This window comes from Pelecanus crispus, chromosome 9, assembly GCF_030463565.1.
Source record: "Pelecanus crispus isolate bPelCri1 chromosome 9, bPelCri1.pri, whole genome shotgun sequence".
Taxonomy (NCBI): domain Eukaryota; kingdom Metazoa; phylum Chordata; class Aves; order Pelecaniformes; family Pelecanidae; genus Pelecanus; species Pelecanus crispus.
In genome coordinates, this window is record NC_134651.1 from 43,195,211 (window position 1) to 43,215,083 (window position 19,873).

Consider the following 19,873-nt stretch of genomic DNA (forward strand, 5'->3'; position numbering starts at 1 on the left):
AAAATCACAGTACTTCAAGGGGCTAGTAAGCAGTGCTTGTTAAAAAAAAAATGGGCAGAAGAAATCTGCTTAAAATTTCAACAGCCAATATTCTGTGCATTTTGAGAAATTTTGGCCTTTTGGTCTGTGCCTGTAGTACAGTATTTGTGGAAGAAAAGATTGCTGCAGAATTACTGCAGGTATGTTGTACTACCTGCATGTAAAAAACCAAACCAAACCAAAAAACTATAAGGACTTTGGTAGGGTTGTCTGTATAATTAAATACAAATAAGGAAAAAATAGCTTAGGGCAACAGGTCTTGCAAAAACAGCTGCAATATTATGCACAAAATATTTATTCTCTTGTAAGAATAAGTGGATTTAATTTTTTTTTTCTTTTCTCCCCCTTGAAACAATTAGTGGGGGTACGTCACACTGAGATTTGAAGGAATTTAAAGTATATTTTAGTGCCTTTGATCACTGTTTCACTTTAGCTAATTCCCAAAAGTTGAGATAATTCCCAAATTCTCCTTCTGGGAAAAGACCTCAGACTACTTCTTGGAAATACAGCCCAAGTAATGCAAACATTTAGAAAAAGATACTTATGAACTAGACTTCTTTTAAATAATGCTGTAAAATTTTCTTGGTAACCTACAAGCGTGTCTGGAGAGATGAGATGGGTGAGAGTTGTGGCCTTTCATTTTCAAGAAGAATTGCTTCCCTGCTGTGATATTATTAAAACATACTAAAATATTTTTCTCAACTGTATGTGTGTTCATGGAGTAGGTAGTGTGTCTTACATGTTAAAGCTAAGCTAACTGTTCTGGAAATCCTTAATTATTTTAAAAACTGGGTGGTTTTTTGTTACTCATGGATGGCATCTCAGGTTTTTGAGCATAGTTCTTTGCCTTTTTCATTTGTAATGAGCATATTTCAGAAATCGCAAGTATTTCAAAACATTGCAAAGTTTGTTTTGACAGGAGTGGAACATCTCTAGAACGAAGGAGCGCTTTAATCAGTATTACCCCTTTGAGGCCCGCGTTGTGCTCTGATATCTCTTGGTTTGAAACTGGGAATACTCTGTAAAGGTACAATAAAGGTCAGAATTTGCTAGGTTCTTTCATATTCAGAACTCTGTTCCCTGCTGTGAGAAAGAAAAGTGATAGATTCAGAAACACTGTTCGGCTCAGTATTAAAGATTAGCTGGAAGGTGCTGGTGAAGGTGGAACAATAAAAGCATTCCTTATCACTTGTTCTCTTGTACCTTGCAGCCAAATATGGCTATGGAGTTTGATTAATTTCAAGAGATGCGCTTTTTTTTTTTGTAGCATTTAAAAAACCCCCAAAGTACAGAGCCTATTAAAATATTTGGAAATATTCTGCACTGATTCCAGTCTAATGACAATCTGCCTAAAGGTGTGGGAAACTCCTGCTGCAAGAGGCTTGTCTGTGGTACATTGAATTCAGTGAATGAGACTCCTGATAGAGCCTCCTAAAAGTATGAATCAGATTTGCTCTTGTTTCGGCCGACGTGCAGCTACGGATGAATTTCACAGGAAGCACTGGTCCCTGGCTGAACTGTATTTGTACAGGGAGAAGCTCTGTATAGAAAACAAGGATGGTGTGTGACTGTGCTAATAACCTGGCTGCTGCCACTTTCACAACAACAAAACTCCGCTGATTCAAGCTGAAAAACGTTTTTTAAGAGTGAGCGTGATGTTCCCTGTGTAGCAAAGGACTTGCAGAGTTCAGGAGTGATGTGGCTCTTTACCTGGGTGTTCCTCTGGCAGATGTGGGAATTCAGCTCAGAGTACCTGTGTGCACTGGTTGCTGTAGTTGCACAGGTAGGGTTTTTAATTCAAACTATAGAATCATAGAATCATAGAATAGAATCATAGAATCGTTTAGGTTGGAAAAGACCTTTAAGTTCATCCAGTCCAACCATTAACCCACACTACCAAGCCCACACTAAACCAATCAAGGGTAGACTAGACTGAACCATGTCCCCAAGTGCCACCTCTGCCCGTTTTTTGAACACTTCCAGGGATGGGGACTCCACCACCTCTCTGGGCAGCCTGTTCCAATGCTTGACCACCCTTTCCGTAAAGAAATTTTTTCCTAATTTCCAGCCTAAACCTCCCCTGGCGCAGCTTGAGCCCATTTCCTCTCGTCCTATCGCTAACTACTTGGGAGAAGAGACCAACCCCCCCCTCCCTGCCCCCTCCTGCCAGGAGCTGCAGAGCGATCAGGTCTCCCCTCAGCCTCCTCTTCTCCAGGCTGAACACCCCCAGCTCCCTCAGCCGCTCCCCACCAGCCCTGTGCTCCAGACCCTTCCCCAGCTCCGTTGCCCTTCTCTGGACACGCTCCAGCACCTCAATGTCTTATACATGAAAGGAATTTGAAATTTATTTCTGGAGTAACTTTGCTGCCTTAGTCTGTGTGTTTTCCTGGTGAAACAAGAGACTCTGCTCTTAATCTAACTCTGCATAATTAGCATTTCCCTAACTTGGGTGTTGCAGATATCCCAGAGCTGTTCTGGTCGCGTGGGTGTTGTAGCTACACGCACACAGTGCTGGGGAGAGTAGGAAGAAATGCTGTTCCGATATCGCTGAAGTGCGCTCATGCTCAAGTGCAGTGTCTCAACTTTCAGGATAGAGCGGGAAGATGCTTACTTAGTCGTGATCTTCTCTACCGTTTTGCAACCTTTATAACTTTAAAGGCATTACTCTACCAGCTGGTGATTAATATTGAATCTGAACAATATTTTGTATTTTCAGCAGGGCAAATACCAAAGAAAGTTTCGATTAATAGTCTCCGATAAGACTATTCTTGTCAAATTGACTAATGTAATGCAATGGTGAGCCCTGACTGATTGCACTGGAAGCCTTGTGAGGTTTTCTAGAAGATGCTCATTACAGGAGATTCCCACATAATGTTGGACAGGCCATAAAGAGAATTGAGCTTGTCAGTCTTTTATCATGACGGTTATTTAAAAATTAATGCATCAGTTTTGAAACGCAGAGACCTGCTTGTTCATACATTTGCTGACAACGCTACAGTAATGATAGGTAAATGTGCAAGGTAGACTTCATAAAATCAGCTCAGGCGTGGACTGCTCTACAGACCTATTAATATAATGGAACAGACTAATGCACAGAAAATCAAATACGGACTGTAACGCACTCATCCGTATTATAAACCCTGTCATTCTGCTTTGATCGAAGGTCGTTTTAAGGCATTATCTGAAACGACAATTTTAGCCTACCGAGCAGAGCCCTGCTAACGTGGAAGGCAAGGCCATAACTTTAGAGCCCACGCGTTATTATTTGCTCTGAGCTTGTCACGCAGTGACCCAGAATAACCGATGGCAAGAACAGCCACGGCTGGGGGGCCGCCCCTGGCACCAGCGCTCCGGAGCACGAAGACTTCGGGGAGCAAAAGTGGGAATGATCTTCGTGTTCCCTCCTGCCGGTTGTGTGCTGCTGTCCGCCCGTGCTCAGCTCCTGTACTGGCTGTCAGTGAAGGGCTAGCATGTCTTCTGCTTCGTCTGCTCTGTTAGCTCTCCTGGCAGATCTGAGAAAAGCAGCAGCGCTGAGGAGTTGAAGGTGGGGAAGTGTCTTACATACTGGTGCTCAGCGGGGACTTCCGAAACTGTCTTCAAGAACTTCACATAATGAATCACCATTTCTTCTGCAGCTGCATATTTTTAAGCAGGAAAATGAATCACTGCTATTCCAACCAAGTCAGTTCTTGTACAGAAATCTGGCAAATGTGTGGGAGTTACTTGGAGAGCTGTGCTGTCCATTGTGCGCGTCTTGCGTGCACATGGGAGAGATCCGCAGAAAGCCTTGCTGGATTCTTTGAATGAGTCCTGTCTGCTTTTGGTGCTCTGTGAAGTTACTCTTGCGGTCTGTTAAAAATTATTAATAGAACTCTGGTCTCATCCATACATAGAGGCCTTTCACCGGCAATTAAAACCAGCCAGATCTGGGGCAATGTCAGTTTGGCATGCTCTTACGCTGGATATGAGATTACTGAGCATGGAAATATAATACTTTCCTTGTGTTAGTTTTCCTGTGTTGTAGTTTGTATGGAATTTGCAAAAATGTAATTTCTCATTAGGGTACTCTACACCTTGAAAATGAAGTGATTTTTTATTTGAATGACTTGCAAGCACAGGCTGAGTTTATCATATAGGGCAGCTGATTACTGAAAGTCCTGGGGGACCAAATAAATGACCCAGTCAGGGAAGTGGTCCCCTTTCTTGGTTACTTGGTTTATTTTGGGAAGTGGAGTTTACATATGTATTCCTGTAACATCTTATGTTTCACACTGCTTTGATAGGATTAATTTCACGTTATATGCTACATCTCTGAATAGCTCTGGGTAAAAATCTTTGAGGTTCAGTAGACTCGAGGTTTGGGCATATAAATGCGTGACAGAAATGTAGAATAAAGACTGAAGCATGTTGGGTTGGGGGGGGTGGAGTTTGTTGGTTTCGTTTTGCGGTAAGCTGCCTAGTTTTCACCCCAAAGAAAGAAAATGCCTTGAGTATTTAAGGTGGAGTAGCTGGTGCAACGTGATCCCAGTTTACCACACAGAAGACTTAGGGCTTCAGAATGCTGATATGGTAGAGACTTCAGTAATGGGGTAAACTGGGAGGATCTGGTGGATATGGCATCCATACTTACGACCTACGTAAGGGGGGATGTTGGGGATGCTTTGGAGTAAATTGGGTAATTGCACGCTAGCATTGGCAGTACTAGTTTCAAATCAATGCTCTTTGTTTTGACTAAATAACCTAGGAGAAGGTTTTTGTATTTCCCTGATTTCCAGCTTCTGCTCAGACGCTGATGTACCGAGAGCGTGTATTGCCCGACTCAGGTGCTGCCCCGCGTCTGACTGTTCCTCTGTGCCTTGGTTTATGTACACGGTGTGAATTCCTTGGGGCTCTGAGCGTCTTTTTGCCCTGTGAGGACAGGCTGCGTACGGTGCCTGTACCAAGGGGATTCTGGCCTGTGTTTAGGTTTTCTGGATGCCAGAGGAATGCAGTAAAGATTTGGACTCGCGTGTATGCTCAGCCCGGCGTGGTCTAAGCTGGAGGGACCCCAACGGGATTTTGTTCAGGTAGCGCGCTGCCGGCAGCAGCTTTGTGCTGGGTCGTCTGCGCACTCGGCGGGGGTTGATTTTTGCCTTTTGGGAAGCTGTTGCTTTCTGCCCCAGAACTCATTTGTTTCCTGCAGCGTGCGAGCCCCTCCTTAGGAACGTCGAGGGACGGTGGTGGCTGTTCTTCCCCCTCCACCTCTAACACCATCCTTCGTCTGCTTATTAGCTTCCAGCTGTCTGCAGTCACATTTCAAATGGAGAAATTGTAAACTGAATGTTACAGGCAAATTAAACATTTGCCATCTTGTGAGGAAAGGTCTTTAATTAGGAGAAGGATACACTGGAATGCCAAAAGAAAAAAAAAAATTGACAGGGGACGGGGAAGCAGGAGAGAAGAGAGCATATGAAGTCCTTGGATGTTTTAATAAATGATGTATCTGAGGATTATTTGATGTAGTTGAGACTGCCAGGATGTCTTGTATTTTCAGTACCACAACTGAAACTTATTTAGGATTTAAAAAAGAACCTTTCTGAGGTAAGGAATTTATTAATAATTTCCTGTAACTCCTGTCCAAAATGCTGGAGTAAATTTCTTTTGATAAAATACAGACTTGTGGAAGTACATAGAAATCCCACAGCTTCTGACGTGACTGCAAGTTGGAGCAGTATTTTAAAGTTCGGAATGATTATCTTGGTTCTTTCAGAAAGTTTTTTGAATACCTGTCTGGTGCTGGGCTTGTTACTTCCATTTCTCTGCTGTAGTAAATGGTCTCCTGAACTCTTAAAAAGGGTGCCCCGTCATATCTGGCGCCGCTCTGTCATGCTGCTGGCGCGGCGCGTGTGTCAGGTGAACGTTCAGTTGATACGCTGTCATGGGGTTCTTGTGTTAGCAGAGTACATTCGTGACATCTAACTCGCAGTTTCAGTGCTGTTGAGTGAACCAAAGGAGGCTGATTCTTTACGATTGCTCTGTCCGTCTGAGACGCTCTGAAGCTACTTGGAAGACTGGAAGGGGAAGAAAATGTTCCTCACATTTCAAAAATACAGAAGACACTTTCAGTAATGTTCAGCAGTCCTCTGGCTCTGTATGTGATGATATATTTGGTTCTACGCCTTTGTAACCATGATCTGTTTCCAAATTTTTGTGCCAATCTCTTCTAATTAGCTATTCATGCTAAACCTAATCCTTTAATGAAGCCAAACTTCTGTATAATACAGGTTGCACAGTCACTTGTTAAGACCGTAACTCCTTGTTTGTTTGTTTTTTTGCAGTGGGAACTCCATACTATATGTCCCCAGAAAGAATACATGAAAACGGCTATAACTTTAAATCTGATATCTGGTCTTTGGGCTGTTTATTGTATGAGGCAAGTATCTTCTAACCTTCTTTTCCCAGGTTTGTCTTAACCACGCAATATGGTACAGGAATTGAGTAGGTCAGGCTTACTTTAGTTTAATTGTTGAGAAACCTTATGAAAAGTAACCTCTTTTTGAGCTCATCATGTGCTTTTTGAGCATGAACCACAAAGGGATTGTGCCATCCAGCGCAGTACACACAAAGTTAATTCAGTAGGTCACAGTAGATGTTGAAGATATGGACATGAACAAGCCAGCTTACTGCATTCTTCCTACTGTGAGCAGAGCTGTTATTAGGGCAGCATATTCAGAGTTTCTCCTGAATACTGCATTTGTTTTAAAACTAGCAAATTCATTCGAATGTAAGCTGCTGGCTTGTTAAATTGAATTCTGACCAATCAGAATATTTTAATTTTGGGAGCTTTCAATAAAGAAAAACGGAGTTCTTATGTAATGTGAAATCAGTTTCTTTATTAGACTATGGCTGGAATTTTTTCTAATTGTACATTGCCTTCTAGCCACACGCACAGATACAAAGCAGGCACACTTTGTATGAACTACACACTTAGTGTGCAACTTTTTCTTAAAAGCTATTGCATGTATTTTGAAAATAAGTGCAATTATTGTATAACAGTACTTTGAGTTTTGTGTTTTCATTTTTAGCAGGGATCAAAGGGTATTGAACAGTCTTATACTCCTTTATAATCTAATCTTAATCTTTTTTTAAACGTATGCATCTTTGAATTCAAGTGAAAGATTTTATCCCAGTCCAGAGAATTTAAAAATCCCTGGAATATTTAGTACTGAGAATATTCCTCACATCCTCTTTGGATAATAAATTATGTGAATTGATGAGGTTTTGCGTCTTACTACAACTTCTTGTAACCACATGGAATTAGAAAATAAACAGAAATTTATTTTATTGTGTCAGTACATCAGGTGTGAAAACTACTACAGTTAGCCGGTACTTCAGCTAGTTGATTAAACAAAGCTTTTAGGACAAGACAGCGTAAAAGTAAATTTTCCCATAAGCTGTCACTGTTTATGTATGTTGGGGAAGAACACTCATCTAACACAACTAAATGTTTGTGCAGTGAGGTAACCCGCTGTCACTGGTGTGCTACCAAGCCCTGAGTCACGCAGTTCGATAGGTGCTGATTTATTGTTGGCAGAGTGAGAACGCGCCGTGCGGTGTGCATCTTCAGAGAGAGATTGGTGCTGGAAACCTGGTGAAATAAATGGGTAAAATCCTGCTAGAGGGACTTAAGCGGTCTTGGAGGCTCAACTCTAACAGCCCTTTGCTTCTTGTGTGTAAGACAGCAGCACAGCTGGCCCAGATGCGGTTATGGACTGTAATGTGTTCCAAAAAATGCTCCTGGGGGTAAAAAAAACCCCAACTATCCATTCTTTTTATCCTCCTACCAGTGTCCATCCAAAGACTGTATTTCCACCATGGTTTAAAGGCTCTTCAGACAGCCTGTTGACAACTGCTGACTCTCCCGTACACTTGGCATGGCGTAGAGTTTAATTAAGGAAGAAGATTTTATCTGTGTGCCTAGCATAAATGCTCCGTAAGTCACCACGAGCTCAGTGTCGAGTCCCAGCATTGGCCTTGCTAGTATCAGAGCAAGCAGTCACTAGATCTGCTGAAGGGAAGGTCCACTCTGGTGGAGACACTGGAGCCCAGCGTGGTTGTGTCACTGATTTCTTGTTCAAATTCCGTGGGATAGAAGGGAGAGAAAGGGCGTAAGGCGCCCTGCTAAGTACTTGATCAAAAATATTTGGAAAACTGTGAGCTTAAATTGAGTGGTTTTGTGTCTATCCTCAAATTCTCATTACCTCTAGTGAAAGAATTCAAGAGACAGTTAATAATTCCTGAAGCAGCAGCAGCAACGTGCCATTGAAAAGGTGGTGTTTTTTATAAAGGATGGCTTTGCTTGTATTGCTTCTCATGAGATACTGAAAACTGGAGTGGTACAGTATAGCTGTGTGTACCTGGGTCTGCTGGTGGCGTTTGAGGAGGGATTTGGAGACTCTTCTGTGGGAACAGAGGGAAAGAAGCCCGAGCTCCCAGTAACTCATTACGCTGAACAGTTCCAGGTACGCTTCCTGTATTGGGCCTGAAGAGGAATTCTCGGTTTAAGGCTTTGCCGAGTTGAGGCCTTTGGCCCTGCCACGGTGCGTTGGCCTTGCCAAGTCTGCCAATAACAGTCGGTCGCCCAAGTTGGACACCGCTCCTCGTTTGCTGCTGTCGTGTACAGCTTCTCCGTCAGGCTGCTCCGAGTCATTTCTGAGGCTGAGCTCTGCTGGAGATGGGATTCCAGATTTATGCAGAGAGAAATATTTAGCGTTGTGCTAAGATATGTTTTTGTTGCAGGCAATATGGTCCCCTTATGGCACAGTAGTCTTGGTACTCCTTATATTTCAAGAAGCTGACTTAATTGCGCACTAAACATAATTCTCTGGTAGGAGTAGCAGTACTATAGTAACATGTGAAAGATTTGGCATGTGCAGCATTTTTAAATTTACTTCCTACGTAGGTAAGCTTTAACTTTGTGAAGAGGAGCTGTGAGATCTTGCAAATTCCAAGGAGGACTGGACAGTTACCAATTTTGTGTTCAGTAGATAAACAGCTACATGACTTTTTGAACTTTTTAGAATTTGGAAAATGAAAAATCAAATTCATGTGTCTGATTTATCTTCACTAATTTCTTGTAACAAGAATGTTTTTCCATTTGGCTTAAAAGTAAGGAAGCAATGTTTGTTTGCTTATGAGTCACTTCTGATATTTCTCCAAATAGATTGTGTAGATAAGCTGCAGAGAGATTTAATGTACAAATTGCCTTCAGAGATGTGCGTGTCCACTGGAATCCACTTAGGGCACACTGAGGGGTTTGGGATGTGATGCCACATAGCACCACTTAACTTTGACATTGATAATCGTACAGTGATTTTTATTAAATCTTATCAATATAGTAGTAACTGTCTTCATCCCTCACTTCCTGTAGATATCTGTCAGCAAGATAACTTGGAGGGGATAAAAATAAGTTGTTAATTCCCGGAATATAGCTACAAGCGATGACTTTAGCAGTTCTGGCAAGACGATCAATTTAAACACTAACAGTGATTCTTCTCTATATGTAGTTTTTAACCAGTCATACTGCATGGTGGTCATTTTAAATGGAGATCTAGCTGTCCTGCAGTAATTGCTCTAATCAAAATGTCAGGAGCAAACCCCGACGTAGCATCACAAACTGTTGTTAGTGAGATGTTTGGAGCGCCTGCGGTCACGACCCCCGCAGACCTGACTGTTTTAGTCAGAACATGCGTGCCATCTCTTTCCATTTGAATTCCTTGCATTTACCACCCCAAAACCCCGCGTTGTTTCCTTTTTGTTCCTCCTCTTTTGCACGTGGCCGCTTAACTAGACTTGGAAAGAAAAGTTAGCAGGGATTGAAAAATGCCTTTCGACCTTACTTGCATTATTGATGTTTGTATTGAAATCTTGGAGACCTTATTTAACCCTTGATTGCCTTCTGTGCCTTCCCTAATGCGCCCATTAGTGTTTTTCTTGGAAGAATCTTGCGTGCTGGGCTCTCCAGTTTTGTTTTAACTGATTGAGAGCAGTTTGCTATCAATCTGTAATTGAAGATTAGAGTCTCTAATTGGAGTCTGTAATTTTTTCCCCACTGATTTGCCTCATACCGTTACAACGGTAGTGAAGTAATGGCGATACAACTTCACCTTTTGCCTTCCAAGATCTTCCAAAAGGCCGCAAGCACGGGGCTGTCGGGGCTCTCACCCAGCTGTTGGGGCTCTGTTCACGAGCCCGTTGGGTGGCTCTTCAACCTCAGGTCTGTAGGGTTATGAGGAGCAGCTTAGCATTGCTACTGATGGTGGTGGTGGTGAAACCACGGAGAGGCAAAAGCGTGCCCGTTCCCCAACCCGCTGTTCTGTGCAGCTGTGAAAGGCGCAATTCCTCTTCTCGCTCAGCCTGCAGCAAAGCACAGTAAATGTCACTAGCACAGCAATATCTCGAGCTATGTTGCGTGAAGCATTACAGACAGAAAACTGAACAAGCCTGGAATTTTCTGAGATGTTTTTGGGAGCCGTGTACTCAGCTCGTTGTGTCCTTCAGTGTAATTTGGGTACCTTCGTATATTCTGTATTGCCATTTATAAGCCTCTCTGGGTATCTGAGAAATACCTCTGGAAGAGCTTCCTGAAAAATACTTTAGTCTGGTGGTACGTAAGGAGATAACCTTGGAGATTTGGCCAGAATGTATCTTACTACTTCTCATAATGGCTCAGAACTCATTGCAGAGGGTCCTACCTCTGCACGGCTGTCTTGGCACAAGGCGACCGCCGGCAGCCGAGGCATGTTTTCACTAATTTCACAGAGTAACCAGTATGTCTTGCAAATAAGCAAGGAGAAATGTACTAACTTTTAAATTATGTAAAAGACAGGTTTACGGTTTAAACCAAGGATAGTTTATCTTGATGCATCCTGCATTGCTTAACACTTGGACGTGTGTTAATGGTAATGAAGTTTTGGTAAGGCACCCCTGGCTGCAGCGGGCTCCTGCGGTGCCCGGGGGCCGGCTCGCGGATGCCTCTGTGCCGCGCCACGTCCTTCTACTGGAAATGCAGCCCAAACGCAGCATTTCAAAACCCTGCCCTAATCAAAACTGCTTGTCTGTCACCAAATCACTAATAATCCATCAATCTTGATTCCTAACTGCAGGATAATAGAGTGGAGGATCTAGTATTGACTTTTTTTAATTCTGCTGGGAGCGTGCTGTGTGTGTCAGCAACAAGACAGCGTTCTTCAGATGGCTTTCACAGCGCATGGTAATGAGCAAAAGACTAATAATCATCAAATAACCCCCTATTAAAGCCGTAGTGAGAAGCATCAACTTCAGCTGGCCTCAGTATGCAACGCTTGCCCATTTGATGCGGCTTGTAGCAAAATGGTTTAAAAAGATCTAAACAGCGTGGATAATACCTACAATTATCCAGTGGTGCTTCGTTAGAAGGAGCTGTCGCTGTGCTGCGCGGGGCAGCCTCTGACAGGCGTCGAGAGCGACGAGCGGCGCTTGAGTAACGCCCTGGACTAATAAGCAGATGGGCCCGGCGTGGCCAGCGGCCGCGGGTGGGTCTGCTGGGCTTGGGTCCTGCTGTGGGAAGGTGAGAGGGAAGGCGCTTAGCTCATCACGTGCACCTTTAATAGGCACGACTTAAGCCACATTTTGTAAGTTCAAAAATGCCTCTGTTGCTGCGGCTGTTTTTCTGAGGCTCGTCGTTCCGTGCTCGCTTAGACCTCCTGGTTGAGAACTTGCGGGGTCAATGGTTTTCCACACACAAAGATGCAGTTTCCTTCCTGAGACTTCAGTATAATATAAACATATCTTTGTAAGGAGCCTCCACATGCCCTGGAAGGAATTCTTCCCCACCCAGAGCCTTCCGTCATGCTCTCCTTGCTATGTGAACAGCCTGTTTATCTTGGACATCTGTCATATTTTTGGAGATGCAAATACTAGATTCATAAAACAGAATTGAAAGAGGAAAAAGACCAGATTGGTTAGTAGTTTGGTTCCCAAGTCTGCCTGGGATACTCTTTTCTAAATAGCAGCTTGCCAGCAGGAGGGGATGTTTATTTTGAGGTCATTTTCATTTGGGTTTTTTTTTTTTTTAAAGGCTGAACTACATTGCTCATGCGTATAAGACTCTTTGTATTCTAGGTAGCTAAACATCCAGAACTAATCCATTTATGCTTTGTAGCAGTCTGTTAAGATACTACCAGTCACAGAGAGCAAATGAACAGAATATAGTCGTGACCAGGAAAGATTAAAACCATGACTTGTTATCAAAGACAGAAGAGCTGCTGCTTTTTTAAAGAGATGGTTGTGTTTGGGAGGCTTTCATAGTCATCTTTGAGCCAGCTGGTTTGTAACAGATTGCCCTGTGGTCTGAGCATCCTATTTCTTGGGTTTTGGTTTGTTTGGTTTGGTTTGGTTTTTTTAAAAAAGGTACTTTTTTCTGTGTACCTGTAGAATTGCCTGTATACACCCAACATCCCACATCTGAAACATTTTGGGTAGAAGGAATCACAGTGACAGGAAAACGTGGAGACTTTTCCAGGCTGGGTGGTGCCCAGTGGCTGCGTGCCGTGGTCGCGGGCGGCTCCGGCGGGATGCAGGGACGGGGGGCTGGCATCGCAGTGTCGGGGCGGGGGCCTGGCTGCGCTGAGCGGGCACCGCCGGCACTGGCACATCGCTGCTGGGGCCGGGCGCCGCGTGGCAGCGGGAGCTCCGTGCTGCTGCTGCAACTCCGCTCGCTCGCGTGCGAGGGCGCGGGGCGTTGGGAGGCCCTGCGACGGTGCACAAAACTGTCCTGATCTCGGCGCGGCTTCGCCTGCGGGCACTCTCAAAGGGCAACATCATCACTCGCTCGCTGCCCAACAACAGAAGTTGCTCTTGCAAATCGGCAGTACTGAGGGTTACTAAATCCTTTGCCTTTCTGAAATATTGTCTGATTTTTTTTTTCTCTCCAGATGGCAGCTCTTCAGAGTCCTTTCTATGGAGATAAAATGAACCTGTTTTCTCTTTGCCAAAAAATAGAGCAATGTGACTACCCACCTCTTCCAGCTGAACATTATTCTGAAAAGGTAAATGGGGAGCACTTTTGCAGGGGAGTGTGGTGGGGGTGCAGCGAAGTTCCTCCCTGCACAGGGGAAGGGGAACCTGGGAGGAGAACCCCCCCATCCAGGGCAGAGCAGGAGGTGGCCAGCGTGCCCTGGGTACCTTGCGGGCTGGCTAAGGAGACGCGTGGCGATGCCCGAGTACTGACAAGCTAAATTAAGACAGAAAAGAAGATTTCTTAGTGTGGGGGATATTTTGAAACTGAAAGTCTGCGATGCTGGCAAAAACCAACGAACCATGGGAAAGCCCTCTCCTTCGCTTCCTTTCCCTTGAAATAACATACCATAAAACAGCGCTTACATTTTTGTTTATGAAGTCTTCAGTGTGTAACAAGGGGGGAAGGATTCTTCTTACGAAAAAGAGGTGGAGGAAAGCTATTTAGTTCAATGCAGTAAGCATCTATGCAGCAGCTATACGGGGGCCTTTTAAAGTCCTGGTTTTGTGCATATGAGAGCGAGGGATGGAGAGCAGTAGCTGAACCAGAGTATATATAAAAAAAAATGGTCAGTGTGCATGCTTGCTCGGCAATGTTTCACTTCAGCTACAAACACGTGTGGTGTTTTTGTTCAGGGCCTTTTGAGATGGGTTTTTTAAATTTTTTTTTTTTTTTTTTTTTTTCCTCTTACCTAGACAAACCAGCTGGTTTTCCTTACCTCCTCATTCGGTTACAGTTGCCTTCTATTTGAAAGGAAATGGCTAATGTAATTTTAAATGTTCACCATATCCTTTGGGGATTTTCTTTTGTTTTATTCTACCTTAGAGTTCTGAGGAGCAAGAGGCAGGATGCAGGGGAAATACCATACGCGGCCGGCAGCAGACGGTCTGGTCTCCACCCCGAGACGGACCCTGCACCACACATTTTACATTTTACTTAGGTTTTTTTACTTGCTAAGTAAGTTGTGCAAAAAGATTATTTGAGAATTGTTCTGGAAAAGTGGATTTTTGTTCCCCCTCCCCCAAGCTGCCGTAGCAGCGAGTCCCGGCTCTGAGCATTCACGTTTGCCATGCTGTTGTAGCACGCATTTCAGGATATGCCTGCTGGCAGCAAGAATTAGTGTTAGCTGACAGATGTGTTTCCTGTCTTTACAATTACTGTCTGTTTGCTTCCCTCTGGCAGTGCTAAAGAGTGTGTGTAGTGTAGTGATACAATCCAGGGTGAGAAGGATGGTTTAAAGCTCAAAGGCGCCAGGTCCCAGAGAACTAGGCTCCAGATGGTGTTCATACACTATTAACAGAATGCTTGACAAAGTCTGAGGAGGGCTGTGCCTTTGGCTGTAGCTCATCTCGCTGCATTAGCGGCTGCTTCTGACTGAAACCGTATAGAGCCTCAGTGCTGTGAATGTTAGAACGTGGCTCCGGCATGAACAATGCCTGGTTTAGTACCTACTTCTAAAGATTGGATTTTCAGATGCTTTTGGAGTGGATAGCCAAAGGGGAAGGTGTGTTGGTGTCTCCCAGCAGCCAAGCTGGATAAACCGCGCAGGCAGGATCGCTTCTTCTGAAAGGCTGGGAAACGCAGAGGCAGCTGCCTGCAGCAGCAAGGTGGAGCAGAAAGAAGTTGTGTTTCCCGCAGCCGGTGGGTGGGTGGTTATCGCGGTCTGGACGTCCGCGTTTTCCTTCACGAGCAAATGTCTCTGTTTTAGATTGAAAGGGCAGAGTCTTTACAACCACTCTAATATTGTCACTGCCGCAGGTTTGCGAGTGATGTGGGAAAGGAATAAAGCCTTTACATCCTCCCGCCCGAGGATTAGGCCGTGCCACGCTACCGAAGTTTTCAGTGGTGCTCTGGAGCCATCGGCATGTCTTTCCTTCACTTCGGTGATGCTGTCTCGAAGTGCAGCTTCAGCTGCAGGCTGACTGCCGATCACATGAATATTTTAGTTGCAGCGTTGTTTTAGATGAACAAGGCAGAGCATTTATTGAAGAATGCCGGCTCTAATGGTGTTCTCTTTCAGTGATGTTTCTCTTCTCTGTAGCCCTTTGTGGCTAACCAGTCCAAATCCTCCCGTGATCAACTGCCGTGCTGCTTGTAGCAGGAGGAGGAGGAGCTGGGACTCCAGCCAGGATTAATTTTCTATATCGGGAACAAATTTGCTAGTAATTGGAGATACGAGTTGGCAGAGCTTATCAAGGCTTGGTCTGCCAGTGCCTTGTAGATGATGGTGAAACGCCTGTGCTGTCCTGGTCATCGATGGAGGGCAAAACGTCCCAGGCTGTGTTTAAGTGCTGTATTTATGTGGGAGCCCAGGTACTGGTTGGACAAACTGCACTTATGGCACAGGCTCTGGTCCGGGCTTTAGAAGCATTTTAATTTGTTTGTGGGCGTTTGGTGGTGGTCTGTCCGATCAGGGCTGAGGAATGTGTTAAATCTTTGGGGTCTCAGCTGTTACAAAGGCAGCACCCCCTGCCCTGATGAATTGAGTCCCCATAGCAGTTAGGAGAGCGTGGGCCGGGGCCAGGCGGTGGAGGTGGGTTTGCTCTGGAGGTGGTGGGGTTTGCATCGCTCTCGGGGCGCACACACAAAAAGACAGGCGAGGTGGTCGGCAGTAACTGCATTACACGGTGTCCTCCCCGCTGGTGCTGCCCTGCGCCCCTGCCTCCGCCCTGCCTGCGCGCCGCCCTGCGGGGATCCCCGCTGAGGCGTGCGTCGGGCCCAGCCACAACTTGGAGCATGGGGCCTTGCTCCATCCGGAGCTGGAAACCTCGCTGGGCACATGCAGTAACGCAGCTGAAGCCGTGTGCTTGATAGCTGTATGGTCATGCTTTTAATTACCATTAAAATAATTGGCACTGTGGCTACTGGGAGGATGTGAGAAGATCAGAGGCTCAAGGCTGTTTCTCCTGGTGCCTCGGGGGTACGAGCAGCTTTCAGTGTCTGTATAATTAAAAGCTACAATCTTTCATGTGCACAATAAAGAGGGTTGGGAGGTGGGGAGACTTCAGCCCTTCTGCATTTTATTTATTAAACATAATCAATGACCAGTCTCTCGTCTTCACAAAGGTTTTTAGGAAAGGCTGGTGTTTGACAGCTGTGCTCCAGTACAGACACAAGTGCTGTTCAGGCTTCTTATATTAAAACCCTTGAACTGCCGCGTTGCCCTGGATTGGCGTGGGCAGGGAAGCGCAGTCGTACGGGAGAGCTCCGCTCGGGACACCTTTTTAAACCCCTCCCTCTACTTGCCCCTTTCCTCAGGTCCACTTTCACTGGCAAGTCCAGCCCCACTGTCAGCTCCGTCACTGCTGGTGGTGATCGCATTTTTCCTTCCTTCCTTCCTCCCCATCCTGCTCGTGCCGCCGGTGCCTCCCTGTGCCCAGCGCCGCTTCCCCAGCCCGCGCTCACTGGGTGCCCTGCCCCGGGCTCCCTGCCCCGCTCCTCCGCCCCGCTGCCTGCGAGCTGCCGCACGGCCCATGGTACTGGTCATCGCTGCCCTGGTTCTCTGAAGTGAATCAAACCCCCCCCCAGGAAAAAAGATTTATTTATTTAAAAAAAAAAAAAAAAAAAAAAAGCTTTGAAACTCCCAAGTGTCTGGAGTAACAGATGAGAGGTGGTGGTTGCATTCTCGGATGAGCCACACTAAACCGCTGAGCAGGGAACCCCTGGGTATGTATGCGCTACTAGCGCGTTGTAAATGATGATGTAAAATCCACTGGGTTGTGTGGAGGATTTAACCCTTCAGTGCTGAGGTTTGGTGGAAAAGGTTCTTCCTGGCCCTTTTGTAGGGTGGGGGGACACGGGATGGGACAGACGGACGTGTGCCTGCCGTCTGCCCAGAACGGCTGCATGAGAGGGTCCCAGCTCCTGCCCTGGACTCCAGTGGTCAGCCGAACGTTCCCACAGCCTTTTCCAGCAAGGAATCAGCTGACTCATTCACATTCACATGCCTGTTTTCCTCTCTTTCAGCTGCGGGAGCTGGTCAGCATGTGCATATACCCAGATCCAGATCAAAGACCTGACATTGGTTACGTGCACCAAATAGCAAAACAAATGCATGTTTGGACCTCCAGCACATGAACCATCTGCACACACTCGCAAGAAGCCAGCACAGCTTAGTCTTACTTGAATTTTTTTTTCTCAGATGAAACCGCCCGGTGCCTAGTCACACAAGCGAGAGGGTTGAGCACTCGTAGCAAGGTGCTCCTTTATTTCTGCAGGTTATTTGCCAAGGACTCTTACAAGGTGGTCATGCTTTAAAGTGAAGATTCTGTGAGGTATTGCAAGTGATTTTTTTTTTTTTTTTTAAGGCCAATAACATGTTACAGATGTAGATCATTTAAGGGTCCTTTCTTAAAACTGTCGTGTGTAACCTAGGATAGATGACATTAACAAGGGTGTCCGAGCATTTGACACACCCCTTCTATCTTAACTGTAATGTGAAATACTGAAATAATTCCTTCAGTGAAATCACTTTATACTAATGTAAGAATTATGGTAGATTTTGTGTAATTTGTATAACTGCTACTTTGCCTCTTCTGCAAATGGTTAATAGCAAATTCAGTTTTTACTTCGTATATTTTAAAGCAGCCATTTATGTGTTTTTATTAATTCCCTCCTCTTCAGACTTAGGAACTGGGAAGGGTTGGGGGGGGGGGGGGTGGGGAAACACATGTGTTTCAAGATTTCTTATTCTTAATTGAAAATTTAGAGTAAGTATTTTGCTGATACATTTATCTGTTAACTTGGCTACAGCCAGTGAGAGGAGTTACGCATGTACCTGGGGAAAAAGAGACGACAAACATGCCAAACCAGCCCAAAACAAGCACTGCTTCTGCAAATTGTTTCTCTTTAAACTTCTTTTCCCACTTGGCATGGTTCTTTTTAGACTACAGGTTCTTGTTAAAAACCAGTGTTTATCTATCTAAGCCAACTCGATTTTGGTGAAGGTGATACTTTTACACGTTCAGTAGTACCTTAGGTACTATAGGTAAAACTGAAGCAAAGCAGTGTTTTAAACACTCCTTTTTTTAAAAATTTCCAAAATGCTTTGTGTATCTAATAATTCCAAATAACGATCAGCCCCTGTCTATTTAACTGTGAAAGCTAATTTACAGAATGTGAATTTTTATAAAATCTCAACCTGATTTGAAGGAGTCATCTTCTTTAACTACATGCAAATTTTTCAACTAAATTCATTCATTGAATCAATGATTTGTTTCATTACTGTCGATGGGGAAAAAAAAAAACAGTCACTGCTTTAGGAACAACCATGGATTCACGTTCAAGTGTTTCCATTTCATTTGCCTGTTCAGCGGAACAGGGCTGCACTTAACGTTCTTGAGGACTACAGCGGGGGAAATAAATTAGCCTGTACGGTTACAGCGCTGCTTCCATGTGTGACAGTGGCTAATGCCAAAATGCAGATTTGCGTGTGACAGTTCAAATGCAGCCTGTGCCTGGTTTTGGGGTTTTTTTTTTCTGGTTTTTTTGGTTTTTTTTCTTAAGAAAAGCATACAATCCTGTTTTTTTTTTTTTTTTTTTTTTTGAAATAAGATTAGGGTTAGAGGGTTACATACATATATATGCTTTTAGTGGAAATTTTTTTTTTTTAAAAAAAAAAACCTAATTTGCTCTACTTAAAGGAAAACTGCAGTGCCATCTTCAACTGCTTCCTGTCAAATTCCCAAGTACTTATATAGGGTAGCAAAGAAAAGCTATTAATTGCTGTGAATAATGTTGGTATCATTAATGCAAGGTGCCATTTTATTGAGGCTTCTCAGCAGAACGTTGAGCCTGCTGCTCTCATGAGAGATTCAGGAAATTCAAATCAGCATGAGAATGTCGGGGAGGCAGCAAATTGCTTCCCAGGTTCCTATGCTAACTGGTTTAATTTATACCCAGCTTCTCTAGCAGTCCTTAGGCTTAAGCCCGAAGACTGTCACTCCTACACTGCAGATTTCCTCTAAGCCATGGTGGCAGCTACAGGTTCAGCGGGATGGCTGTGCTGCGCCTCTCCTGGTGTAACACGGAAAAGGAGCTTTGGCTTCCAGGGAAGCTCGGCTTAAATTCGAGTCTCTTGCCAGGTCTGGTCACTTTCTTGCTACATAGAATTTATTAGTGCTTATAAGTAAATGCATTTCAAAAGGTAATTTTTTTTTGCAATTGTGCATTTTTAGATAAATAAAAAAAATGATTTACAAAATAAACACCTTTGTTTAAAAAAAAAAAATCCAGTATTAAAGTAAAAATAAATAAATAAAAAACCAACCACCACCCACACCCCACTGAAAACAGTCCTAAATGTGTGTGAAACTGTTCCTTACAGCTGTCAGAAAATGGATGGATGACATAAACCACATCAGTGTCCTGATGGAAAACTGTGCATAAGCACCTTTACCCTGTAACTTACGGCACATCTGCAGCTGGTTTGCGTGGATGGTTGTTGCAGGATGCTAAGACTCAGGACTGGTACCAGTTTACCTCTTGCACCTTCCCTTTTGACTAAATGAGAAAATAATTCTGTAGGTGGAGTTTCAGCTAGCTTTTCTTGGTTGTGTTTTTTTTAATAAGGATTATGTGGTACTGTATGAAAGAGTTTGAAATCAGTTTATCGCAAATAGTACAAGCTCAGGATTTTAGCACAAAGAAGGTCCAAGTGGAAGCTTGTGGAAAAACTCAGGCAAGTAACAATTAGGCTTTCAATTATGCTATCTTCAGTCATGTAGTTTAGAAATGAAGATGCATGTACCAGCATGGAGGTTGGATCTGCTCTCTCTCCTGTCCCTATCTCCAAAACCC

General features: G+C 44.3%; 1 protein-coding gene across 3 annotated transcripts in view; it reads left to right on the plus strand.

Annotated features, from left to right (window-relative positions):
- Positions 1-19,427, plus strand: part of NEK6 (NIMA related kinase 6) — a 44,802-nt gene extending 25,375 nt beyond the window's left edge. The window contains exons 7-11 of one of the 3 annotated variants that reach the window (XR_012831296.1): positions 6,357-6,451; positions 12,993-13,106; positions 17,042-17,349; positions 18,977-19,158; positions 19,401-19,427. Coding sequence is in view for 1 of the 3 variants with exons in the window: in XM_075716321.1 (XP_075572436.1) it covers positions 6,357-6,451; positions 12,993-13,106; positions 17,042-17,152 (320 nt within the window). In the remaining 2 variants the exon portion in view is untranslated. Of the gene's footprint in view, positions 1-6,356; positions 6,452-12,992; positions 13,107-17,041; positions 17,374-18,976; positions 19,198-19,400 lie in introns of those variants that run through there. The other 2 variants (XR_012831295.1, XM_075716321.1) reach the window with 2 other exon arrangements.
- Positions 19,428-19,873: the final 446 nt, after the last annotated feature.